Below are 21,150 nucleotides of genomic sequence, written 5' to 3' on the forward strand. Positions count from 1 at the left end.
CCAGTTTCACTTTTGGTTTCGGTGGAACTGGTGCGACGATTGGTTTCGGTTTCGTAGAAGGGAATCCAGTCGTCTTTGGTAATAATGGCTCGTGCTGGATGTTCGAGGGCGGGGCCGAAGAACTTTGGGATTGATCTCGGGTAAGGCCCGGAGGCGATCCCTCGACCTGAGCCGTAGAATGACGCACTTTGACGGCCTCCGTATCGACGGGTAGGCCTGGCTCTTCGCTAGAGCTATCTTCTTCGGCCCCAAAGGCCTCATCGTAGTCTCCTACCTCGTCGACGGCTTCTTCCCTGTGAAAAAGCACTTCATCGGCGTCTTCCGATCAGGATTCTTTTTCGGAATCGGGGCTGGAGTTTACTTCTTCCACGCTCTCTACATCCTCGTCCTCGGTGCTGAAGATGTTGGCCGGGGCAGGCGCCGATTGCTGCGCTTCTAATCTCCCTGCCCGTCAATTCCGGAGAGTCTTCTTCGATCGGAATCGGGCACAGGCCATACATTTCGATTCGTCGTGATCCGGTGAGAGACATTTGTTGCATACCGGGTGGACGTCGATGTGTGGGTATTTGGCGTGGCATACAGGACACCGTTTGAATGGGGTCCTCGATTCCATCGTCGATGTAAGGTCGATGTTCGGATCAAACGGATCCGAAAGGCTGGAAGAAGTTTCTAAACTAATCAAGAAAGCAGTCGATACCGAACTGGAACAGTACCGACGAAAACTAAAGGCCTTTTGGCCTTAAACTAAATTTTCCTAACTTGAGCTAAGATAAGCACATTCGAACCCAATGGCGGAAAAAAACAATCTAAGGATGGAGAGGATGCCCATGCGCACTGTGGTCCAGGGGAGGAGTCACCTATCTCGTGATACTTCGAAGACTCTTCCAGGACAACAACGTGCAAACATCCGGACCAAACACTAGGCGGCGATCTATGCACAGATATGAATTCAGCAGCCCACATGCCTCGAACATATATATTTAAATTTAACAATTATCATTTATTGAGCTAACTAGTGCTTGCACCCCAGAGAATCACTGCGTATGACCTCACATATTGCAGCTCTCTATGACCCCGTTGATAACACCACTAATGGCATAATCGGCCACGGCCTCCAGTGTTGTGTTTTAATTTAAAAACTACATATATTTTCTATCAAAGTATTTTATTGGCATTTCGAATAAAACATGAACATTCCAGAAGGGCATACAGATTGTGAACACAAGCTAGCAAAGTAAAAACAAGCATTGGCATAGCCAATAGGTCTTGCCTTTGGGACCTTATAAGTATTTAGTTATGCAGTACAATATCCTTGGTGCAACAATATCAACTGTTGAATGGCTAACGCTTATAAGGTCCCAAAGGCGAGACCTATTGGCTATGCCAATGCTTGTTATGAATCTTCTGACCTTTTGCTAGAGTTAGAGCTATTGGCATTGTAAATGACAATGCCTTTACCCATGTTTTTTGGTTTAGAGTGGAGTGGATGCATGTGGTGTGGAGTGGAATTATGTGGGTAGTATTGGAATGGTCAGTTGTGGAATTGGGTGATGTGGAATTGAGTGTTGGACAGTGTATTTGTGTAGTGGAATTATGAGGCATGGTGAATAGATAGGGGTGAGAGCTTCACAGAATATATAACAAGCATTTACAATGCAACGGTCTCGGCATTGTTAAAGTTAGAGCTATTGGCATTGCTCATGACAATGTCGTTTCTTTATTTTTGTTAATGGTTTTGTTTTTAAAACATTTAATGTCATGAGCAATGCCAATAGCTCTAACCTTACCAATGCCGAGACCGTTGCATTGTAAATGCTTGTTCACATTCTATATGACTCGTGGCTTCCAGGCTGCACTGTCCTGGCCGAAAAGAGTTGGTTATTTGCACAACATAAGTTCTGAGAAGACCCCAGCAGCTAATATCACTAGTAAAAGGAAACGCAAACCCAACCCCCAGGCTCCAAGAACGAGATTCAGCCCGGGCATAGCATGTGTTCAGAAATACACCCAGCTTCCAGACTAACTCTGAGAGTACCAAGTGCACATGATTGGCAGACAAAGATACCAAAGACAGGCCAGCATAGAGAGGTGCTCGGACAGACAGACAGAGCTACCCATAGACAGACACTGGGATAGACGCAACAGATGTGTATGACACACAGGTACACCTTGGACGCGCAGTCACGAATATACAGGGATGGACATATACAGATATATATGAATCATTAACATAACAAAAAAAACATGAGGGGGGGGGCCTATAGAATATGGGGAGGGGCCCATGAGACTCGTATCAGATAATGTATCCTTGAGATAATCGGGGACCCCCAGAAGGGTCCCCACCTCCCGTACCCTAAGGGCTGCCTCTGAAATAAATGTAGCTAGTCTTTTTGCGCCAACCTCGTTCAATAGCACGGGCGGGAGGCCTGGGTGCTTTCATGGAATGTTTAAAGTGAAAAGAGGAGTGAACTTATACACAGAAGAACAGACAGAAAGAGTTGGGGTAAACAAGCACTGAGATTTGTAGGAACAAACAAAGAATAATTTCTATAATTTGTGTAGCGCTCTCTAAAGTTTCTCTGATCTCTAGGCGTTGAAAACAGTTGTTAAACACGACGAGGGCCTCTGGGATTATGTAGTAGGGAAGGACCAAATTATGTTGCATGTGCGACTAAATTATGCAGCAAGAAAAGACAATCAAGCAGCATAACGCAGCACATTTTACGATAGCTTTATGTTGATATTTTTACAGGGGTTAACACTATCTGGACAAAGGTTTCACCTCATTTGAACTAGTTTAGCACCCAAATTCAGCAATAAGCAAGAGGCAACAAGCTACTGTGTGTTTAGTAACTTTTGATCAGTTTGAGCTCGAAAGATTTTCTTTGTACACATTTGCAGATTATTAGCAGATGATGGATTATGTGGCAAATGCCGCAAATCCATAATAAGGCAAAAAAACCTCAGGGCGAAATAAAATGCAGATTTCCAGGAGCCCTGGTGATGACCCAACTCGATAGTACTCATTTTACCGACCTCAGAAGTATTAAAAACGGAGTGACAGCAGCAGGATTGGAACCAGTAACCATCATGTTAACACACACCATTGAGCTTTTATACTAAGAAACACAGAGATACACAGCTATAGATTGACAGAGGCGCACACACTGGGACAGTCACCGACTGATATACACACCTAACAGTCAGTGTTGTAACGCAAACTGTTGGGGCCCTCCTGCAGATTGTGGGGAGCCCCCCCCCCCGCACCCTCCCATAACTCACAGATATTAATTGGTCGTGGCTCAATAGGGGGGACTAGAATGGGATGGGGCTCCCTAAATGGCTTTCCCAACACACACGCACCGCAGGGACCTTAGAGGCTTGTGTTACGCCTCTGAACAGTCATACTGACATAGTGCTGATCAGTGAGAGCACATTTATAAAATGAGCTAAAGAGAGAGTGGAGGAAAGTCGGGGCAACAAACAGCCATACGAACATGCACTCATGCATGACAGTGACAGAAGTAGTTCAGGGAGAACACGTAATTGGAGATACACACAGCGACGGCCAAGTGAAGATACGCAAAGACAGACGGACGGACAGACGTTCAGAGCCTCACCATGGCGAAGCCAGAGAGCAGCGCCGAGGTGCGGCTGGAAGCCTTGAGCTTGGCGTGGCTGAGGTAGAGGCGCCTCCAGTTGAGAGCGTGCACCGAGTGGTGGTTCACGCTCATCAGCTCCACGTAGCTGCGGCTCACGAAGTCCCGGTAGGTGACGGCCGGCTCCTCCGTGAGGCTCGGGCTGCGCTGCTGCTCCTCCTCGCCTCCGGCGTCGTCTTTGTTCCCGCCACCCCCCTCTGCCGCGGGCTGCATGGGCGCGCAAGTACTCTCCGCCCCGCCACTGGGGGGCGCGGCACCGCTTCACCGGCCTGAGGCAGCGCCCGGTCCCTGAGGCGAGTGTCGGGACAGCTGAAGCAAGAGCACACCCTCAACGGAAGAGCCCCAGCGGGCAGCCGCTGTTACAGCGAACCGGAGGCGCTGGGGGAGCCGCTGTCATCCAGAGCGCAGGGAGTAAGTGGTGCCAAGGAGGCGCTGCAGCCGGACGTCCTGAGTGCGCCCTGGAAAGAGGGCACTGACGGAGCGGTCACGAAGAACACGTGAAGGACCCGCGCAGGGGGCACTACCACAAAGGGGGCTCTGTAGCGGAGGGCTCCAGAGGAACTCTCATGATGGCTCGGTGAGGGAAAGTCCCGCAGGCGTGTCACTGAGGAATCCTCCCTCTGTAGGCCCCCAGGCTCAGGCTGGAGAATCGCTTTAAAAGAAACTGATCTCTGCTGAGCTGCGGGGCTGGGCAGCAGGGGGCCGACAGCTAGTGATGCGCGATTAAAAAAAAAGACAGGAACGGCTGCACACTTCACACCCGACATGCCAGCAATACAGTGTAACACCCGTGCCCTGCCCGAGCTCCGAAGCCACTCGGGCCGAAGAGAGAGGTTTTGCCTGCTAATGAAACAAGCAGAGGGCACCGGAAGACACCACCGCCTTTCTCCGAGGCAGAGCAGAAATGCCTCGGAAAAACTCAGCGTCCTTTTCGGATTCGGGGGCGTGTTTTGCTGTTGTATCCTCCCTGAGACTTCTCGCAAAAAACACGCCCCCCGATCCGAAAAGGACGGGGCCTAATGGGAGTGACTGACCTCTTCTCCAGTGGCTGGCCAGCATTTACGAGGCCAGCCAATGGAGAACAGGGGAGAAGAGGGGCGGGTTCAAGCCCCTCTTCTCCAAGTCATTAAATCTCGGAGCGAGACTGCGCAAGCGCAGCCTTCGCAGCCGAGACCTAAAAAGGAAGATAGAGAGGTATAAGTAGTTTGTGCAGGAAGTGGTGAATGAACTCCGGACAGATTAGCAGAAGGAAAGAGAGAAAGAAGGGGAGAGCAGGTGACAGAAGTATAAAGAGGGTGCAGTTGTGTACGCAAGAGACACCCCAAAAAGGAGGAGAGCGTGGGTTTGAGAGACGGAAACGTTGAAAAGGTACGGGAAAGAAACTTTGTTCGAAAACCTGAAGTTAATGATATGAGAGAGGCGGGAACAGTGCATATGAGAGAGAGGGGTGAGAGAGAGTATGAGAGCGAGATATAGAGGGACAAGTGGGAGGGGCATCCAAAGGCGGGTGGAGGAGTCGAGAGCTGTACCAGTGCACAGCATGAGGAGGTAAAGGAAGGTAGTATGTGTAAGCAGATAGCATAGACCGAGAGTGTGAGGGAGGGATGAGAGGGGGCAGTGGGGTCACGAGATGAGAGGGGTAGTGGGAGTGTGAGGGAGAGATAAGAGGGGTAGTGGGAGGGAGAAGTGGGAGAGTGGGAGGGAGAGGTGTAGTGAGAGTGTGTTGGAGAGATAAGAGGGGTAGTGGGAGGGAGAGATGAGGGGGTAGTGGGAGGGAGGGAGGGATGAGGGGGGAGGGAGAGATGAGGGGGGAGTGGGAGGGAGAGATGAGAGGGAGAGATGAGAGGGGTAGTGGGAGGGAGAGATGAGGGGGAGAGGGAGGGAGAGATGAGGGGGAGAGGGAAGGAGAGATGGGGAAGTGGGAGGGAGAGGGGTAGTGCGAGTGTGAGGCAGAGATAAGAGGGGTAGTGGGAGGGAGAGATGAGGGGGGAGTGGCAGAGAGAGATGAGAGGGGTATTGGGAGTGTGAGGGAGAGATGATTGGGTTGGTGAAGGTGCGAGGGAGAGATGTATTTTATTGTAAACAAGCAATGACGTTACGAAAGAGAGCTAATATCCTCACCAAATGCACCAAGATGTACCATACTACCACAAATGAATGTGTAATGAAACCGGTGCTCGTGTAAAGCGCTCCAATAGCTACGGGTCGAAATTGCGCTGTATAAAACTCCTAAAAAAATAATGTTACCATGCGTAATGAAACCGGAGCTCGTGTCGAGCGCTCCATAACACAGTGACTGCTTCAGGCACACAGGAAGAATGTGACAGAAACAATGCTACCTGCACCAGCTGAAGGCACACAGAAACAGCTGCAGCACTATATGCATGGAGTAAACACGTAGTGAAACAGCAGCAATGCTAGCGACACCTCATGTACATAACACAGTGACTGCATCAGGCACTCAGAAGCAAAGTGACAGCACCAACGCCACCTGCATAAGCTGGAGGCACTGAGATTAAGAGTACTGCCTGCTACAAGCATAGAGTTATACTGTGAGAGTAGCATCTTTGTCTGAAAAACGTATATTCTTCATGAGCTGGTGTCTGGAATGGACCAATGGAGACGCAGAGCTTACATGTCCCTATCCTAGGAATGGTTACCCATCTTCTTTCTTGGGATGGAGATTTTCCTACGTAAAAACAGATTTTAAAACCAAATCGTAGAAGGAGGCAGACAGCCTCAAAGTAAAGTTGTGTATTTATGTTCTCTCCAGGTCTGGCAAATACTGCCGGCAAGTGTACTCATAAAGTGACTTTTAAAACCATTTTACATGTGACAAATGCAAAATGCCAAGTCTGCATTAAAGTGTAGCATTTCTCACAATGTTTCTGATGGATTTCTTCCAAAGTTATCTTTTAGCCACAAGGTCTGGCCAGTGCACTGTTAGGGGTGATGGGGGTGGGGAGCGGAGGTGGGCAATTGGGAGGGTGAAACAGCGTTGGGCACCGCACGGGAGATTGGGGAGATGAGATATGGGGAAGCTGACAAAAAAAATGTGTAATGAAACCGGTGCTCATGTAAAGTATCGAGATCCCTTTGTATAAAGCAAAAGAGGAGGGGGAAATTAATACAGAGCGGAAAGAGGTCTCGAACTCGGAGTGGTGGTGGGGGCGGGCAAGTGGGAGTGGTGAGATGGTGTTATTACGGCACAGGAGATCCGGGAAATTGGGGAGATGAGTCATCCGCAAGATGACTTAACAAGGAATGAGCGTGAGAGAGAGGGGGAGCAGGAGGTGAGCCCGGGAGTCGTGCATACGCGCGCAGTCTGCTCATTTTCAAGCACGGCACTCGTGCTTGCGGCGCGCCCCTGCAAGGTGGATGCCGCCACAAGCACGAGTGTGTGCTTGAAAATGAGCAGAGAGACGGGTAAAGGCCCACCTATGCAGCGCATGCGTGCTGCGTAGGGGAGACCTAAAAATGAAAGCCTGCTAGAAACAGGTATAGGGATGCATAATAATCTGACAGCAAGTGGGCTTTAGTCACATTGTCCCTTGTCTTCAAAACCCCACCTCTCCAATCACAGGAGGTTAAAACATACCCTCGATGTCCACCAGTAGTGTGTAATGTATTGTTTCGGCAGACTGACCCAGTTACCGGACGCCTTTTCTGGTCTTTCCTTCAGCATAATGTCACACTGGTGTCTTGCCCACCCACAGTCTCTGAAAGAGGCCCAAGGCCTTCCATGAAGGGGGAAGGGTGATAGGAGCCAACACCCCAGCTGCAAGACCAACGGCTTCCATTTGGTTTAGAAGAATAAGTGGGTTCCTTACATGCTGCTCGCTAGCAGCTCCATGGTTAAGAGTGCCCACAGTCTGCGATACCATTGTGAAAGAGCTAGGCATTCTGTTTTTTTCCAGTTTTAAGCTATTGTCAGATTTTTGGTTCCCAGTTACTGGAAACACACGTCATTTGCTCCTGGTCATTTGTGCTATATTGAGAGGTGTGAGGTCCAAGAGCATCACCTCTGACATGGATGGAATAGAGAAAGTTAAGACTTTATGAAGCTGCTTCGCAATGTACCAGAAAAGGCGGATTGTCAGGCATTACCACCATTTGTGTAGAGGTTTACTCAGGGCCCCACATCCCTGTCAGCATTTATTTATTTAAAAAGTTTCATATAGCGCGTACTAGACCCTGGAAGGGTATCAGAGCGCTTTACAAATGTTTCATCAAATAGATAGCTTGATACACTAGGAACAAAAATATATGTAGATAGCAGGGAAAGCATATGTGATGTCAATACAAGTAGTGGGTCCGGAGGGTACTCAAGAGTGTGTTAGCCATTCGTCCTTAAAATCAGGTGCAAATCCTGGTTGGTGAGCTAAATCAAGTGTTTAGATCGGGGTAGGGATTTGTTCATTAAAAGCAGTTTGACTTCTTTTCTGAAGGAAGTACTTGAAGGATTCATTCTGATTTCCGGGGGCAGGGCAATCCAGATTCTAGGTGCTAGCCTGGAGAAAATACGGTTGTATGTTTTCTTTTTCTGAAGTTTTTGAGGTTTCAATAGCAAGGTGCTGGTGCTTCTCCACGTTCTGCCACCGCCTGATAATTCTTGTGGGGAGGCACTGTGATACATGCGGTGTAGTTTGTGGAGGGTATAGTGACACCTGTACCAGACTTTGTCGGGTATCTCCCGTCCCAATGTTTAAATGGAGAATGTGCGTAGGTCTTTCTGCAATTTATCCCATAGTTTGGGCTCTACTCTACTTGGAATCCCTGGGCCCGTTCCCATTCCTTATTGTGCCACCATGTCTGTGGGGTCTCATGTGCTATTAGGAGTTCCTACTGTGTCAAAATTGTGCCAGAGTATCAATCAATATAGGGAATTGGAAATCAAAAGGGGTCTTACTCCTAGGGGTAACCGCTTACCCAGTGTCAGATCTGTGCGTAGTTTAGTCTCTCAGAGTCAGGGATCTCATAATCTTCTTGGCATTGATGGAAGGTTTTGGTGGTCATAACCTCATGCTTATCAAAGATCAGTAGAGTAGTTGCAGGATGATGTTCAACTTGATGGCATTGATTATGTCTAGCCATGAGGACATTAGGTTCCTCCCCCACTCGTATGGAGGTCCTTCGTGATAGCTGTAATCAGGGTGGGGGGAGTTGGCCTTAAAAAGTTCTGTTACGGTCCATGTGAGCCTGAATCCTAAGTATATGATGCAGGATTTGGTCCATTGGAAAGGTGAAGTCAGTCATCACCCTGTTGGCCTCTCCTGTAGTCACTGTGAGATTGAGAAACTCCTATTTGTCATAGTTAACTTTAGAACTGGAGGTGCTCTCAAGGGTTTGAAGCAGAGCCACCACGGTTGTAAGAGGGGTACTGAGGGCACCCAATGTTAAGAGTACTTCGTCTGCGTACAGATTTAACATTTTCTGGATCCAAATCTAATTCCCCATCACCTTTGCTGCTGCCTGGCATATTCGGCAAGCCTGGGGTTCTATGAATAGTGTAAATAAGAGATGCAATAGCGGACATCCTTGCCTTGTGTCCCTGGATAGCTGCAAAGGACTTGAGTAGCGGCCATTTAGTGCAACTCTAGCTACATTTGGCCTTTGCTCGTAAATATAACCGTCAGGAATTCAAGTCCAAACCCCATCTTCAGGATTGTGAGGTGGAGGAGGTGCCTATCCATTCTATCAAAAGCCTTTTCTGCGTTCAGTGATAGGAGCACCACAAACATTTTCTTGAGTGAGGCCTTTTCTATTAGGTCTATGACCGCTCGGATGATTTTGTGAGCTTGGCATCCAGGGATGAATCCACTCTGGTCCGGGTACACCAAAGTGTGAACCACTTCACTGAGCAGAGGGGCTGATGTCGCAACACTTCCGCCAAGTCTAATCTACTGTCTCCGCTTTTGCCCCTCTCATTTGCAGAGTACGGTGCACTCTCATCTGCGACTGCTATAAAGCAGCCTCGTATGTCGGCCTAAAATGTATGCCAGACCCTAGTGATTGATACATTGTCCTCCCTTCCCCCCATTATGTTCAAAGTATTCAGTTAGGCGTTTTCACTGAGCAGGGATGGGTGCAGCTTCCAGTTCCCCGAATGTTTCCCTACTCCCAGGTCAAGCTGGAACAGGACAGGTGTGTGTTCAGAGACTGATATGGTTCTGAACTCAGCCAAGTGGGTCCACCCCACAAGGGAGTTACTCCTTAGCATATAGTCTATACACGATGAGTGAAGTGGACATGGGAGTAAAATGTGTTGTGGTGTAGTTTCAACCCTACGGTAGAAACCGCGCGTTTGTGGACAGCATAACTGTTGGGATGGTACCAGACTGATTCCATGCACCCCCTCAGGATAGGTCATCCTATAGGCCAGCTAGCTCACAGTGCCACCATAAGTACCTCTAAACCTAGGCGGGTAGCAATTGGTTCTGGCAACCACTGAACATGGCAACCCTGATCCACCAGGAATCGTGGTAACAGATCTAGAACGCTTGTGCTCAGTCACTTGTGCTCTCTTCCTCTCAGAGAAACATACAAGAAATACACAATGAGACTTTTTCAATATTTTTTCAGCCAACGTGACTCTTGTATAAAATATATGTGTTGGAATGATCAACAGACAGAAGCAAATGAAAATTAATAGAAGTACTAGGACAGTGAACAGAATAAAAAGTTCCACCGTTATGCTAAAACAAAGTATATATGCAAGCAAATAAAATATAGAAATCTGGCGTACTCCTACTATGCATCCCCTGATCTAATTGTCTAGGGCGTGAGTGTGTGGGTTCTGCCAAGAATCCCCATACTGGATGATCCGACCCGTTACCTGAAGGGAAAGAATGTCGGTCCCAGTCGTGGTCAAGACCTAGACACTCCTCCTAGAGGTATCAGCAGGCTGCCGGGCCGAAGCATAAGCATGTAGAGACCTCGCAATGACAGTGAAGCGCTCCTCTGACAACACCCGGAAACTAATGTTTCTTTATAACAAAAGGCATGCTTGCCTTGGGCAGAGACTTTGATCAAGCTGCCATTGTTTGTGTGGTATAGATAGCCATATGTACAAAAACAACAAGCACATTTGCACAACATATGTCTAAACCTTGTACATGGTGTTAGTGTTCTTGCGAAGTTGATTCTGTAAGCAAATATAGTTTCCAAGAAACTAATCCAGATTGCCATGGATGAAAATGTGTCTCATAAGTCATTGTGTAAAAGTGAAAGCAACTTTAGGAAAGACTGGTGTATATGTGAAATGGCAGTGTTTCCCTCCAGGCCGAACTCGAACACATGACCGTGTAGGATGTATGTGCCGCCTTGTTTAGTTCTCACCAGGCATCCTACAGGCCCAGCCCTGCGATTCTTAGAGAAGGCTCCTTCCTGGGAATCGTGTCTCCCCCTCCATCAGGGTGTGGGTCCCACACCATGTTAAGGCCCCAGGTCAGGATGAGTTACCCTCGTGCCACTTCTGCCAGTCTCTCCAGGAGATCGAACAGGAATGTGTCCTGAGCTGTATTAGGTGCATAAAGGGTGGCTAACATGAGGATGATCTATCAGAAGAAATTTGCCATCTTAATCTGTGTGTTCTTATGAGACGGACATAGGAAGATTACGTCACGTCACATGTATGTGGTCACTCCTCTTTTAGTGTTAGCCGAAGAGTGGTAGCTCGTGGGATATGCCCTGTGCTTTAATTTCCCTTGGTCTTTGCAAAGGAGGTGGGTTTCCAGGAGGCATATAATATCTGGTGTTCACCCGATGGCACCTTAATAATTGGTGGAGTTCAGTCCCTAGGTGTTAAACTAAAGTATCTGTAAAATTGTCGTATTTGAGGCAGCAAATGTCACATGCTACAGGGCTGGTGGTTGGTCAAGCAAAGTGGCTGCAGTGGATCTGGTATCAGTACCTACCCCCGAACAAATCCAAACACCAACAAAAACACACTAAGTAATACAGGAGTATGATGTTAGGAATGGCATCCTTCCACTCATCGGTGGGCAGGAACACCCAACGTCCTCAGCACCTCTGGGTGTGATACAGGGAGGCCCTCCTAGTCTGCCAGTGCACCCCTGACACCCCTGGTCCAGAACGATATCAGTCAGGCAGGGCCACTCCTCTAGATTGAATTCAGGTCTCCCTCTTCTCTGCAGAACCTGCTGATATTAAGGGTTCTTCATGTTGTTCGTGTCCAAGCTATGAATCGTGCAGTGGCACGCTTGGTAGGTGTTAATTTTAGTCTCAGAATGGGGACTTTGGTTCTTGCTGGTACTGCTCCTAGCCCTCTGGGTGTGGTACCTGTCCACTATAAGTTCCAGCCAGGTGTCTCCATCACGCCTCATGGTCTGTACTGGCCTATACTTAAAGTTTGGGTAGAGAAGGCTCATAAGATCCGCTCTGGTGTCAGGGCCAAGAAAGTCCCAAGTCCACCACTCGCATATGTATCAAGTCTTTGTCAAGCCAGAGCGGTTGTTGATCCTCTGGAGCTTCCAACACAGTTTGTCTTTTAGCCCTTTTTGTGGGTGGCTCCGTGCCCAGAGATCTCGTAGAGATGACTCAGATGGGTGGATGGTCGACTTCAGAGCATTGCCCTCTGTATAGTGCACGAGTGTGACGTTTTTTGCTCAAGTGCTCCCGTGGAGTGCTCCTGGTTCTTGGTCTTTAGTGGACTAGTACACTCCTGTGTTATCAAGACTGAAGTTCAGTAATGAGGTCACTTGCTGTACCTTGGAGACAGTATGTTGTTTGTCTCCTAGCCCGAAGGCGAGCCCAAAGGGGTATGTCCATCTATACTGTATGCCATCTCATCTTCTTGGAGCTCACTTCACCAACATTTCTGGCTTTTTGCAATGTATTTTCTTTTTCAGAGAAGTAGTGGAATTTGATGAGCACATCTTGAGAGATTGTAGTGATTGTCTCTTGGGGCCCACTCGATGCACCCTGCCAAACTGCACCTCTGGATGGTCGTCGCCCAGTGAGGAAGATAACATTCTGACCACCCAATGTTTGAGGTTAGCATCCTGGACCTCATCACTAAGGCCCCTGAGCCGTAGGTTCTCTCTCTGGGAGCAGTTCACTAGGTACTCTGGTTTGTTGGTGGCACTTTTGAGTAACTCCACCAGTGCAGCATAAATCGCCGCTGTTGCGATTTGATCAGTTGTGAACATCACCAGTCGATTTGTCGTCTCCAAGATATACGAGTCCACATCGGCTCACAAGTCCATTATTTTAGCCCCTAGGTCTAGATGCAGTTCCGCAGGGCCTTGGGTGAGGTCCTGCCGCAGCTCATCTCAAACTTCCATTTTAAAGGTGTGGAGCTGTTCAGTAGGTCCTATTTTGTGAGTGCCATGGTGGTGCTGAAAGAGACTCTGTCCTGGGTTTTTGAGCCAGTTCTGGACTTGTCCAAATATGCCAAGAGTGTGCCCTGAGCAGGTTTTGTCTTCTTAGGAGACATGGAGGTGTTCCCTTTCCTTAGCGACCCGGTCTCTTTGACACTTCTGTGAATGGAGGCTGATATATGGGGCTCCCCACCAATATACTCTTCCCTCCCCTTATAGGGTGGTGTGTTCGGGGGCACTGAGTCTGGGACTAGGTTTGGGTGGCCACCCCTTTGGAGGATAGCTTCTCCTTTGGTTTTCCCAGCAAGTCTCCTCTGTTCTGTGGAATGTACCTTTGTCTGCACCACTTGAGTCCCCTATGGAGGGCCACTCATGCCTATTGTGAGGTCTTGCCCTTCAGCACAATAAAGGAAGTCCTTTCGAGGCCCATATCTCTGTGTGCTGGGGCCTTGCCGGGAGCCGTCATCCACATCCCTAGGCCGAGTCTCATTCCCCCACTGAGCAAGCCTCTCAGGTATATTCCCTTCTGCCCTCTGGTCAATCAGCCTGGGAGGAGGGGGCGGGGGAACTGGGCAGCCACCCACTCCTTCCATGATCTATACCTGGGTGCGGGTTCGGTGACCTGTGCCTGTGTTCTGAGCAGGTCCTTGTTCCTCCCTTCAAAAGCTGTGCCCTCCTGGCCACATAAGAATCCTGGCTCCACCCACCTCCCTGCTGAAGGTGCTGCACTCTCCCTAGGAGCCTAAGCCTTCTTTCGCGAACTGTGGAGGTTCTCCTTGTGCACCCACTCCGCCAAAGAATCTTCGCGGGCCTACCTTCACTCCAGCTATCTTTGCACCAGGTTTCCCCGGTGTCCTGGTGGACCAGGCCTCAGTGCTCCGTCTCCTCTCTCCTGGGCTCATTCAGAACGTTGGGGCATGGCATTGGTCCTCAATGTAGGTTTCTAGTGTATATGGCAATTTATGCTGAATGGGACACAGTGATCGGTGCAAACCCGCTCGACCTGCAGAAGCAATGACAGTGAGCATCTCACCCCTCCGCCATCTTGGTCTCGACCGGTTTAAAATATTTTAACAGTACTGTCTATTAGGTTTTGACTTGAATTTGAGTCTCTCCCAAAATTACTTCAAGTTACCAGAAATCACCATATCACTTTACATTTAATCTGAATCTATTTTCTAGCTATTTTATACAGCTGTCAAATGGAAACAGACATTCATGGCCTTTTCAATTCATCAAAAATTAAAATGCTATTAAGAAGTCATATAATTCCTTTTTCGCAATGTTTTCACAGTTGCCTTTTTATGGTCACTTCAATTTGGTAATAGTAATTGTTTGCATCTCGCAATTGCTATCCCATATATCCATCTATCCCTGATGCAAGACATGTAAGCACATCACTGTTTTAGAGCTTCTTAGGTCAGGTATAAAACAATTATATGATCAGTTATTGGTCAATTCAGGAATATGATAAATATATTTTTTTTACAACTACCTGTGGTATGGTGTGCTGGGTTCATCTATCTTCATTAGGCCATAGTCTTTATCTGATGGGTGGTATGTTGCAAGAATGTTCATTTCATCCCATTTTTGGGATTTCTTACTGAAACGAAAGAAAGAAACCAAGTCAGAGTTAGCACCCAGAACATCCGTCAATCAATTAGGTTTCTGAACAAGACTGAACAGGAGAACAAAAACTTTAAATAGACTTGTGAGTCCTAGACTCTCCCATCTAAGCATGTATGCATCCTGAAAAAATCCTGGGAGCAGAGCATTTCTCAGCAATGGTACGAAAGTAAAATCTGCCTAGGCCTATTTTTTTCGTCAAGATCTGCCAGACCATGAACACAGCGCAAGGGTCTTAAAACTTACCTTATTATAATAGCTGGGTTTGGTGAACCTTAACAAACCCATTCTAGCTTTTTCTCCAATTAATAACTCACAAATGGAGGGGACATAATCTCCAACACCACAGCACTGTGAAATTCCACCTAAAAAGGAGTGCATATACTGTAGCGCAGCAGCCCACTGGTATAGTTTAAAACTTGGGAAAGCCCAACCCTGTTACTGGGAAGAGTAATTTATTTAGTTGCTCTTCTGGTTTTTGTATATGACAAGATACATCTAGAAACCATAATATGGAACAAAAAGGGCTCACACTCAAGTGGGTGGCCATAAAAAAATATTAAATCCTTTGACAAAAAAACCCATCTTAATCACATTGCATTGGCCTACGATTTACAAGTGTAAGTTGTCCATTCTCCACGAGTCAAATTTTGCTTTCTTAATGACCGGAGCAAGATTGGCATCCACTATCTGATCCACTTCTGCACATATTTTAACCCAATAATCCGCTTGTTCAACAATACATGTATAATGCAAATGTATAAGACTGTTTGCTACCAGTTGTGTCTTATTTAGGTTGAGAGAGTATGCAGAGATTTTGCCGAAAACCAGTGCCTCTTCTTCTATTGCCAACATTGCTTCATCCGGATCAGATGTTACAACAGCAATGTCATCAGTATAAGCAAGAACTCTGGTGTCCCACCCGTGCTGGTGCAAAGGCCTAATTGCAGTGTTAGCTTCAAGTTTCCAGCTAGAGGGTCAACATATAATGTAAATAATCACAGGATACCCCGTTGAATGCTTCCCTGCATTCAACAGGGCTAATGCCATGGGATCCCCGGATACCGGTGTCGCGTCGAACAAAGCAATGACTCGATGGATTTGATCCCATCGTACCTCTCCCCGGGATAAAGCCATGTCTGACAATGATCCGACTTGATCTTGTGGCGAGAATTTTTTAATATAATTGAATGTCGCTGTTAATAAGAGTGATCGGCCAATAGGACTTAGGGTCATCCCAGGCCTTACTTTTTTTTTTTTTTTTTTACTACAATGTTAGCAAATCGACCAAGATTCCGGGAAGGCTGTCCACTTTGTATCTGCAAAATGACCCCCCCCAATTCAGAGCCCAAAAGAGGGGAAAAAAACCCTGTTAAATTCTAGGGGGAATCTGGTCTGTAACCGCAGCCTTCCCAGACAGAAGATTCTTGAGTGTCATCTGGGCATCATCACTGGAAATTGGCAAATCTAAAAAAAAAAAAAGCACGATCTTCAAAACGGATTCTCTCATGAGGGATTGAATCCAGATACTGCATATTACCTTACTCTCTCTGTGTCCCCTTGGAACGATAAACATTTTCATAAAAGCCCCTGAAAACCTTCCTAATCCCTTCAGGGTCAGTGGTTCCTGATTTCAGCAATTGCCTAGTGGACTCTTTAACTAGTGCGCACTGTGAGATGTCTAACCGGCTCGCTATATTCATAGCACTCGCGTCTTCGAGACCGATATTTCTCTGCAACCCTCGTTGCAGTAATATCATTCATTGTGGCATTGGCTAAGGCAAGCTAATGTAAATCTTTTTCAGGGTCGCAACCAGCTAACAAAACAGTGATAAGTTGATCCTCAGCTGCCCCAAGCTTTTGATACAGATCCCAGTGAGCGAAAGCGGTCTTTTCTGTCGATTTAAGCTAAAACTGAGCGTCTTCCCACTTGCATCAGCTTTCAAAGCGTCCCATACTACACTAATTTGGGCACTCCCTTTGTTAAAACTAAAGAATTCAAGGATCCAGGTACTCCTATGTGCAACATAACCTCATCCATAAGTAGGCTTCTCTCAAAAGACCAATTCATTATGATTAGACCAAGGCCGGCGAACGGAAACTCAAATAACAAAGGAATACGATCGGACATAACACAAGGGTATATTTCGGGTTGACAGCCCTGAAGTAAAATAGAGTATGTCAGGAAGAAGTCCAACCGAGCTAACAGCGGATGGGGTGCCGAGAAGTAGATAAACCAAGATTTCTGGCTTTAAATTTGTCCCAAGCATCCATCAATCCTGGATCCCTCATCGAGTTGCACATGGCCCTAAATGATTTTGGTTTTAGGGCCAGAATAATTGCCGGTTTCCCCATAAGGGAGACCGTTGGCCCAATTAATGTTCAGATCCCCAAAAACTATACACGGGGCTGGCCACAATGCTACCTCAATGAAATCTAAAATGGTGGGATCATCTAGAACTGGCACGTATACAGAACAAACCATAAAGCCCCTGTTATAATTAAATTCCGTAATTACCCAACTGCCAAATTTATCAGCAGAGCTTAGCTTAAAACCGCAGATATCCTTAAGGGCCACAAGCACAATTGTTCGGGTTCTAGTGCCTTGTGTAGTACGTTATTACTGAGAATTCGAGTGACTAGTATTTTCTTCTTAGCCCCCTCTACGTGTGTCCATTTGACACAGCAAAAATCAGCCCGCAAGAATTTTAACTCTTCTGCCACTTTCGACTTTTAGACACATCATTCAGGCCACAGATAATTGAGGCAATGTACAACTCAGAAAGAATTCACATCATGACAAGCTCACCAATTAGGGTTTCAAACAACTATATCAGCCATCTGTCTTCTCTGAATCATCCTTTCCTGCCTTCCCAGCCTCTTCCGACCAGAAAACCTTTCCTGGAAAGTTGGTTCTCCTCCTGTGTCGTGCTCGCCACTCCCAATCACCCTGAAGGACACGCCCGCACCATTTCCACTCCAGCCCCTTCTGATCCTACCTGAGAGAGAAGGCTCAAAACTTTGATGGCGAGAGATCCAAAGCCCCCACCCCCTACAATACCAATATTCAACAGAATGTATCCCTCATACGCCATAGAAAGTGGTGCAACGCCAGGCAATACATCCCCTTAACACCCAGAGAAAATGCAGTCAAAAACTCTTTGGCCTTGCATTTAGATACAAAAATTCTCATTTTGCCCTTAGAGTTAATCTTCAGTCAGGCGGGGTTAATCAAAAAGGCTTCTCGTCCAATAGCTTGAAATTGATTAATGAGGTGTCTTAATCTCTATCTCTGCTCAACCGTAACATGGCAAAAATCTGGGCATACAAAAAACGACTGACCATTGAAGCTACACCTGGCATCAACATGGCATTCTTGAATGTTGCTTGCCTTGATAAAACGCTTACAAAGTACACAAGAACCGCTCTAGGGTGTCTGGCAGTGTCCTCTGCTGGCTGTGCCTTTTTATTGATCATCAGGGGAAAACAATGTACACTTTGCACTTCCAAATCCCAGTCGCATTAAACTAGTTCAGGAAAGGCACCTTTAAGAAGATCCAATATGCAGGCCCTGATATCACTGCCCTCTACCCCTTCTGCCAAGACAAGGAATCTTAGGTTAATATTCATTTGGCGGTTCTCAAAGTCCTCAATTTTCGACATTATGTCAGATATTTGAGAGTCATGAGTTTCCACCTGGCCCTTAATGCCTCAAAGATCAGATTCCACCAATGCCACTCGCTCTTCGACTGTGGCCAACCTTCCCCAATTCTGACACCGCTCTTGTTCAATTTTTTTATTGCACCCTGCAGTTTCTTGGTTGCGAGCTGGACCTTCAGACTGTCATTCCATTTTTCTGTTTGGTGCTTCTTTATAGTGCAATAAATGATCCAAAGCTACTCCAGATGTGGGTCCTGTGCTCACTGTGCCACTGGATTCACGCTAGCCTGGTTGATGAGAGGCGATACTACAAAACTGGTTTTCAGTCCAGGGAGGACCTGACCCGGGAGTTAGGACTCGACTGTTGCCATGGGGAGCAGGGTCAAGACTGATTTGCATATGGCTGGGTCCAAACTGGGGTCGCGTAGTGAGCAAAAAAACATCGGATTAAACCCAGATCTGTGACTGGCGGTGAATGTTTGATTTGTTCAGCATTCTGTCCGTTTGTTCTTTTTGCGTTTACATATTCTCTGTAGCACATAATCACAAGTTAGGGTTAATTTAGTCCCCAACTAATGAACACTAGATGTAAACCACGAGAAAAGGTTACCCACCTACCAGGCCATAAGCAGTCTCTCCTATGACAGTACAAGTCCCTACGATTTACTGAGTGTGAAATAAAGACCAGACAGTGATTGAAAGGCTTCCAGCTTTGCCAGGACGGCTAACAAGGACCCTTAGTTACCCTCAAAGTGATTGGAGTATCATCTGCATAAGCAGAGACCCTAAAGGTGTCCCATTCAAACTTGAACCCATTTAGTGACCTAATTGTTCCCGTTATTCTGCAGCAGCAGTTCCAGAAGGAGTGCAAAAAAGCGTGAGGAAGAGGAGGGCATCCATGACGAGCGCCTCAACAAACTGCTTTGTACCTGCCATAAGCTGCCCATTCACTTTAATTTCCCTCCTGGTCTTTGGTAGCTGGCAAGCACTTTTGCAGGCCAACCTCAAAAGCCCAAAGGCTATCTTATATGGTGAGCAGTCCACCCAGTCAAACTCTTTACCATATTGTGGGAGAGCAATATAGCAGCTCTCCTTCTCCATAGCACTATATTTCCCCATAACAAGTGCAGAAAAATCCACCCCATCACATCTAGGACACGTATCGGTGCGGATCGGGGTGATGCGGTGGAGCCTCAACGGTGTTATGTATGTGAGGTGCAAAAATTCTAATGTATTAATTTTAATGTATTAATTTAAATCTTACATTGCAGGACACTATGTGGGTAAGCGCACTTATGGCTGATCACGACTTGTCATCCAGGGGCTCGGCTAGGTCTGGGTCCCATGTTGCACTTGCACTAGGAGGGGGGCTGTTGAGTCCATCCTCATAGCTTTGTATAGGAGGGAAATCAGCCTGCACCCAGAGCCACAGGTAAGCCAAATTTCTAGGGTGTGAGTTGTCTGCGGTATATCAGGGTATGTGGGCCAGGTTGCCTTGGCAATTTCCATCACACCAGTGTAGTGTAGATAATGCCCCTGACCCAGTGCAAAGTCCCAACATGCCTGTTCATATGTGATGAATGTTTCACTCATTTAGAGATCAGCTAAGACTTCGAAGCCCCCTTCCCTCCACACCTGAAATGACATGTGCGCGCTTCTTTCCCGCACTGGAGAGAGTATCCGTATAGGAAGCTCTCTATGAAACGGAGCATGTCACAGGACTATCTCCACATATTGCTGCCAGTAGATACTTGCAGTGTGACAAACTATGTAGGGCATATCGTCCGATATTCCCCTGCCCTGCATCAAAGCCACTGGGAGTTTGAACTTGTCCCGCCAGCAGTCTTTTCTCCCAGTTGTCTCCATCTTCTAACCAATTGGACGCATGCTGTAAGTGCACTACGTGATAATATGAATCCAGTCCAGGGACTTCCAAGCCCCCCCCCCACCCCCCCCCCTCCCCAGCGATGGGACAGTGTACCCAAAGCCACCCTGCTGCGATGTCCTGCCCACAGCAAAGTCACAACCACGGAGTTCAGTTGCTTGAAGATCTGTTTGGACACTGGGCACAATGAATTCTGCAGCATGTGCAGGCAGCTCCACCATTTTGGACACCGCCAGTCTGCCCATCAATGAAAGTGGCAATGAATTCCAAAAGGTCACCGAATGCCACAGCGTATCTACAACCCTATCCACATTCAGGTGCATCAGCTGGGTGTCTGCAAGCACCACCTGCATGCCCAAATATCTAAAATGTGCCTGTTCCCAGCATAACCTAAGATCAGGGAGACTCTCCAGAGGCAAGGTGGCCATGCGAGGGAAACGCAAGGATTTGTGCCGGCTAAGACGCAGTCCAGAGTATTCCCCAAAGTTCTTCAGGTGCGGCAGCAGTCTGAGCAACACCACACGAGGAGAGGCTATATAAAAAAAGGCGTCATCCGCGTACAGCAAAATTACATGCTATGTTTTGCCTATACAGATGCCCCACTGTTCTAGTTCTCTCCGCATCCACACTGCCAGCAGTTCGATGGCAAGAGCAAAGAGCAGCGGTAAAAGAGAGCACCCCTAACACGTTCCCTGCTCTAAAGACCAACCCTCCGAACGAGTCCAGCTCACTCGGCCGCGGCACAGTACACAGTATTTTAACCCATTGGGAAAACTGTGGTCCAAAGCCCACGGTCTTCAGCACTTACAGCAGGTAACCACAATCAACCGTGTGGAAGGCTTTTGCAAGGCCAATTCCTCCTCCCTGTGTTTCACCTTATGCATTATGTGCATCAGCTGTCTTAAATTCATGCCAGTAGGACGACCTGGTATAAAACCACACTGGTCCTCATGAATCAGTCGGGGCATGTGCAGGGCTG

At 47.4% G+C, this 21,150-nt stretch overlaps 1 protein-coding gene across 1 annotated transcript in view; it reads right to left on the minus strand.

The window, feature by feature from the left end:
- Positions 1 to 21,150, minus strand: part of LOC146785901 (protein phosphatase inhibitor 2-like) — a 142,614-nt gene that overhangs the window by 65,502 nt on the left and 55,962 nt on the right. The window contains exon 2 of the mRNA XM_085635279.1: positions 14,496 to 14,603. Within this exon, the coding sequence (XP_085491405.1) occupies positions 14,496 to 14,603 (108 nt within the window). The remainder of the gene's footprint in view (positions 1 to 14,495; positions 14,604 to 21,150) is intronic.

Source organism: Triturus cristatus, chromosome 11 (genome assembly GCF_964204655.1).
Source record: "Triturus cristatus chromosome 11, aTriCri1.1, whole genome shotgun sequence".
NCBI lineage: Eukaryota > Metazoa > Chordata > Amphibia > Caudata > Salamandridae > Triturus > Triturus cristatus.